Source organism: Atta colombica, unplaced genomic scaffold (assembly GCF_001594045.1).
Source record: "Atta colombica isolate Treedump-2 unplaced genomic scaffold, Acol1.0 scaffold49, whole genome shotgun sequence".
In the NCBI taxonomy this organism is placed as follows: Eukaryota; Metazoa; Arthropoda; class Insecta; order Hymenoptera; family Formicidae; genus Atta; species Atta colombica.
This window is the reverse complement of record NW_017259538.1, coordinates 745,271-752,339: the sequence shown is the minus strand read 5'-3', so window position 1 is coordinate 752,339 and position 7,069 is coordinate 745,271. Positions and strand designations below refer to the sequence as shown.

The following is a 7,069-nucleotide window of genomic DNA, read 5'->3' as shown; positions in this document are numbered from 1 at the left end:
CTATTGGAAGAATACTCTTATCTATTTCTACTGAAAACGTCAATAATCCGATTAACTCTCGAGTCACGGTGGATTTTCTTTGCGTTCGCTGTGATTTCACTACAAGAGGAAAGAAATCCGATTCGCATTTGAGTTTCAATTAATCAATGAAGTATGTTTCACAACGTGGATCAAAAATCGCAAATAGGATGGATCGTTTTCCGATATCAATCGATTGCAAAATTGTTGATAAATCACGAGAAAGAGAAATCAACTCACAATGGGAGTAACTCGGCGAAGAGCCAAAATAGCATTATTCATCAGGTGGAAGCGTGCGGAGAAATACAATGATTCTTATCGCGGAACATTACGCTGTTAGGTGCGGTAAAGTATGGTAACTGCAATCGTGATGTATCGTGTATGCGAAATATCGGAGTAGTTTGATACAGGTGATTATTCCATTTGATCGTAGCAAAACTTTTATTTAGGCCTTATAAATTTGAATACATAATCACAAGTACAATATACCATGGATATAAATAACATAAAATGTTTTAACATATTTAATCTTAGAATGCTATCGTACGTAAATTTTACGTGCAAGTGAGCGAGATCATTGACCGCTAAAGCTATGCCTTCAGTGATCAGCAGGGAGTCCAATCTGCCATGAAAGCAAGGACAAGCTTTAAAAAATTCAATTCGTTGTATATCACTTTGAACTCTCAGGTGATCAGTAACAAAGAGTGTAATAAGTGTTGTCAATTTTTAAGCAGTTTTGTGTTATATATTTTATTAGTATATAAATGTTGAGGCCACATTGAGGACTTATAACACAATCTATATCATTTAAGATTAAATTTGCTTATTTTTTCTTTCCTTTCAAGTTAAGTAAGATAAATGTAAGGTATAAAATTCCTTCAGTTACATAGAAAAAACGATTTTGCTGAAACATTTTTTTTTTAATTTAATTAGATACAGACTTGAATATAATTTTGTTGGACCATTAAAAATAATTATGTAGGAAACTTAAGTATGATGAACAATGCTACAAAATATGTTTCTAAATTCTAAATTATAAATATTTTGTCATAAAAATGTAAAATGTATGAAAATTTTGTGTTATTAATTAAGAATGGCCTATTTCTTTATATGTAAAATTTACGTATTAATAACAGTACTGTATTATTCAATATTAATAGCGTCCTAAGATTAAGATTGATCTAAAATTAATATAAAACAAACTGTGTAAAACATATCCAAATCGTATATGCTTAATTAAAAGATCAAAAGATACAATAACAAAAACTAAATGATGTTACTTGATAATAACGTGCAAACTAATTGCTGAATAGTATATCATGTATATAAAAAATACGTACAAGTTTTAAAATTTTTCTGAAACTCTCTTCTCTCAGAATTTGATTAACTTTACTCATGAGAAAGAATCGCGAATATCGTCCGTAATAACGTATCCCATTTTATTCATTTCTTCGATGATTTTCGGATCTTTAATTATGGATTGAATCCATTTATAATAGGGCAGCTCTTCCCTTATGCCCCCGTATGCTTTTGGCAAGTACTGAGGCAAGACGTGTTTGTGCAGACTCTCGTAATTGTTACCGTGGAAGAATAGCTTGTTTCGCATGTTGGCATCAAGCAATGGTTTGAAGACCGCGAAGATCGCGTCGAAGACCCACGACTGATTAAGGATGTGCAGCGCGTGAATTCTAATGGGGAACGCAGTTACCATCACAGACAACATCATACTTGCCACCTAAAAGAAGGATTCGTCTTCATGTCTTATTGATGTATTATTACAATAGCGCTCCTATGACATCTTTAATTTTGTACAACTATATTTGTCACAAACAATCTACAAATAATATCAAATTCCATGTAATAAAACTCTCCATGTAATTAAACATTTTTAATAATTAAACAATTTAACATTTTTCTTACGATTTCATCATTTTTCAAAATTTCGAAACTTAAGCAGAACAAATCACGATAATGTCATAATAATATTAAAATAAATCATAAATGATTGAAAAAGTGACTTTTAGTGATTATTTTATTATTAGTGATAGTCATTTATTAGAATAATTTTGACGCTATTTTGATATCATGTCTTATATTCTTGAATAAATTTCAGAATTTTGTAGAATAATTTTATAAGGTTTCAGAAAATTTTTCGGATTTTTTTTATCAATTAGAATATTTTCATAGAAGTACTGAAAAAGTCTACATCTTTTTTAGAATTCTTTATATATAAATTTTAAAATATTCTTTCTGATATTTCTCATATTATAATTTCTCTGAAGGAAACTCTTATAAATTCTGAAAAAGTTTAAAGTACTTTTTTGAATATTTTTATCAATTAAAAATAAATATTTATACCATATTAAAAATTCTTAAAAAGATTATAAGACATTAATACCTGACCTTTATTATTGTTTTTGTTTTTGATTATAAGACATTTTTAAAAACTTTTTTCACCGAAGAAAAAAGAGAAAAAATAATAACGAGGCATCAGATATACCTGAGGCGTCACGGACCATGCATGTGTCATAGAGATATCCTTTAAATCGAAAATGGCTATACCACCCATGATTTGTTGTCTAGGTTCAAGCATGCCGATTTCAAGGATTCCAACTGTAGCCTTGAAGAGCATCTCGGCAGGATATTTACGCGGATTCCAATTGCCAAAACGGTAAATCATTAAGCGCCTACCGCATTGAGTCCTATACGATGGCACCGTGATCACATCATCTTCACCTATGTACCTCATCTCGGTCGAGTTCAGCTGCTGATGGATCTCCGGATGTTCCTCTTTGAAGTTGTAGTAATTCACTATCTATCAAAAGATTCCTTGAGAAAAATAGGCTTTGATGTTCTGTGTACTGTCATTCATGAGCAAATGTCATAAAATTACGTATTCCGCGAAATATTTGCGAAGTATTTGCATTATAAAATAGCAAATACTAGTCACACACGCTGAACATTTCATTCCATTCATTATCGCAATTTAATATAAGATATTATTATGAATTCTTGATTGTTAGATTGATATAAACTACATCATTAATCAATTATTCATCAGCTGTTTTCGTCAATTGTGTATATAATAGGCCATTTGTTTGCATATGCAGATAAGAAAATTGAGCGATAGAGAGATAGCGGTCGTCTTAAAGCTAATTTAGATAGGGAATTACTTTAAATTTATATCAATCTTTATTTTATTTTTTCATTAAAATGTTGAAATTATACCGTGGTCATTGAATCAATTATTAAAAGCGAATTAATAATTGCTCTGTTCCAAAAAGCTTTTTACTTCCACTAATTCTAATTTTCATGGAATACACACACAAATGCGCCAGGTATTTCTTGAAAGGTTTTGAAAGATCTTGAAAGATACATCAGTTCACCCTGACATAATTGTATAACTAGAAGTTTTACTTCATGCGCTTATCTTATTGATGTATTTTCACTTAATTGCCGACAAAGATCATAAATACTCGTTATTTCAACATTCCTAATAAAATTTTATAAAAAAAAATTTTATAGAATTCAAAATGACATTCTTATCTTGTAAAGAAAAATATTTTGAATCAACAATTATTATCAATAATTATTGTTATCAATAATCGTTATTATCAATATTATTTACAATCACATTTTTGAACAAATTTATTGTTTTGGAAAACAATTTCGAACTAAATTACACAGAGCATACAATCCAAGATAATATAAAATAATGAAAATATAAAATAGAATAATAAAAATTAATACAAATATAAACAAAAGAAAAGAAGATAGATTTTTGCGATTAAATCAATTTAGATTACTTCTTGAGAAAATTAATGACAGAAGAAAACAAATATGCAGATTATTTTTGCAATTATATTGAATTTATTGGCTTACATTGGACATAACAAGATGCATAATAATCTTTCTTATTACTTTTCTGAATATTCCGCTAATGATCCTAAATGACGCAATCTTCTAAACGAGATTAAAATTACTGTTTATGTAGGATTGAGTTTCTGACATTCAAAAAAAATAAATAGCTACCTACGTAATTATTTACGGATCATTTAATATTTGATTTGTGTTCCTATTAGATGTATAAATTAGATACACATATATTTAATTGCCAAACAAACAAAGTCCATTATAAAAATTAGCTAACTTAGGTATTTCTAAAATTGAATTGCGTAAATGACAGAAAAATTTGTCCTAATTAACCTAACATATTAAGTGTTATTTGTTAATTTATAATTTTATCTCTCTCAAACTATGTCTTTAATTCTGTAGAGAAGACCATTTAAGTACATATTATTGGAAAATTTAATGCAAAGTATAAATAACTTGAAGAAATATTCTTCTTTTTTCTTTAATAAATTATGCACATTTTCATATAAATTAATTTTATATAAATTAATTTACTTTTAAAAAAAATTTCTAGAAAATTTTGCTCTTCTAAAAACTGCGACTTAGAAAAACAGCGACCTTTGGTAACTTCGTCGGAATTTGAGCTTCGTTTTAGGATCCCCTTAATGATTCTTCTTATGTTTTTCACTTTTAATCTACTTTAGAATCTATTAGAATTTACATTTCACAATGTTGCAATCAACGTTTCTAAGATGTCGATTAGAGCAACATTATTTGTAACGATTTTTCCGATAATATTATTGAAAATTATCTCCAAATCAGTGCTAAAGTTTGTTCATAATAATACAACATTATACAACATTAAATACAACATATTTTTTATTATATGTTATTGAGTGCAATTGTAATAACATTGTAATAATGATTTTTTGCTTATGATTTTTGTTGAATTATTAGTTAAAAAAAAGTTTCTATTGCTACACATTTTGAATTGAGGAACTTTTTAAATAAAATTGAAACGTATGTAGAGATATATATTATATGTAGAAATGGAGTACGTATATAAGTCAAGCTTGACTTGTTATCGTGCATTCAATTACAACTTCATTCCGACAAAATGTTTTCAATTTAATATTTTTGTATTGAAGCAAGCTACATCTAAAATAGTTTACATTTGTTTTTTTTTGTAATAGCATTCAATCAAAAATTATATAACTTTGAGAGATAATATTTAGATATAATATTTAAGAGATATAATATTTATGAAAATATATCCGCAATGTGTTTTTTAGTTCTATTACGTCATTAATTTGATATGGTTATGATATAGTAAACTTACATCACTTTATATGAAAATTTATCCCAATCTATCAAATAAACTGGCTAAGTAGCATATTCGTGTTTCACTTACTATAAAAAACCTAAACAAGATTCTGGGATATAGAGAAAGATTGCCCTTATCATATTAGTATAATTTAATCATAATAATTAGTAAAAATCGATTGCTGAAATTATGCCAAGAAACACTGGTCTTTCCTACTCTTTACGTAACTAGTTTTACATTTCATATCTATAAGCATAATCCGATATAATTTATGTATAATTAAATTCAAAGAGTCTTCTTTTTTTTAATAAGTAATGTGAATCAGCTAATGAATAATGTTATATGATCAGATTAAATAAATATATTGTTGATCTAAAAATAATAAAGTTGATTCATTACTTCATAATCATTATAACTTTTTATAAATTGTTAATTACATTTCGCTCGACATATGTTGGAAAATGTATGAAAATAAATATTTATCAGGATTTATAGTAGCAATGATAAGTTTACAATATCTTTTGAGAAAAATTGAATACAAGATATCACAGGCTTGCTAATAAGTGCTGACAAATGTTTATTTTTATACTTTTTCGAACCACAGCATATATCGAACTAAATATTGTTAACAATTTTGCAGTTACAGCATTTTTCTTTGTCTCATGACTGACATTCTATTTCTGCATATGATAAACTCTTATCAGCTTTACGTGACAAAAAGCGCATTGACGCGAGCATACTTTTAATAATAAAAGCATACGCCTCTTTCATCGATTTCAACTGTTCGCTTCGTTGCAACTGTCATTGTCAATGTCTATGTATCTATAACTCACCAGCTTATGCGCACTCTTTATATTAAAGTTTCTCGCGCGAAGAAATCTGATGAGAAAAGCGTCGTCCATCCTGTGTGGCAAACACTCGCCTCTCTCTGTGAAAGAATGCATACAGAATCTTGTTAACATCGAATAATGTAAATATGACAATATTTTTCTATTTGTTCGCGAAACGTTACAAATTCTATGAATTTTAATCATGTTTTAAATATATCTAGCTGATATATTCAAGAGATTTTCTGACAAATATTGTGATTCTATATTTATAACATAAAAAACATGTACCTAAGGAAACACAGTTGCTAATATCTTCTTTAAAGGAATCTTAAAGCCATCTGTATTATCAACTAAATAGTAATTTTTGTATAACAATTATTTTTTTCCTCTTTTACAGATTCGAAAATTCTTTTCCAGGATTAAAATATACGCATTAATATATGTCTATGGAATTTATATCATGAACAATAAAACATTTTTCTTAAGTCTGGATCTACAATATGTATTTTAAGCCGTAAGAAATTGACCAACTACAGTTGATTGTAAGGAGAATAATTAATTGTGATTCATCCATTTCTTACGACTTAAAAATCTATTATAGATCCGGGGTAAAATATCAATTTCGAAATTTTTTGTCGTTCTTGGCATAAACTCTACTTCACAGACAGATATTATTTATGCATATACTTCAATTGTGGAAAAGGATCTTTGAATCTGTAAAAGAGGAAAAAAGTAATTATTACATAAAGAGTAGAAAAAATTTTACAATCCCTTTAAATTCTTTTTTCAAATTTTTAGCCCAAAGAAGAGAAATAGCTTGCTTCTGTATTTATAACAATAGAAATATGTACATTTATGAAATCATCGTTGCTACCACTTTTTTTAATTTTTTTAATTTTTTAAAAATTCTTGTCTAAAGAAAGAAATTTTAAGTTTATATTTATGAATATAATAATAAAAATTGAATATGTATTTACAGATCAACATTATTGCTAATATCAAAATGACTATATCACAAACAACTGTTGACAATAAAATCTAAAAC

At 27.5% G+C, this 7,069-nt stretch overlaps 1 protein-coding gene across 1 annotated transcript in view; it reads right to left on the bottom strand.

Annotated features, from left to right (window-relative positions):
• Window positions 1–444: 444 nt before the first annotated feature.
• The window catches only part of LOC108691680 (alpha-tocopherol transfer protein-like), an 8,064-nt gene continuing 1,439 nt past the window's right edge, over window positions 445–7,069 (bottom strand). Inside the window, exons 2-4 of the mRNA XM_018199551.1 lie at window positions 6,028–6,122; window positions 2,519–2,833; window positions 445–1,753 (exon numbers count right to left, since the gene is read on the bottom strand). Of these exons, the coding sequence (XP_018055040.1) occupies window positions 1,412–1,753; window positions 2,519–2,833; window positions 6,028–6,122 (752 nt within the window). The 3' untranslated portion in view covers window positions 445–1,411. The remainder of the gene's footprint in view (window positions 1,754–2,518; window positions 2,834–6,027; window positions 6,123–7,069) is intronic.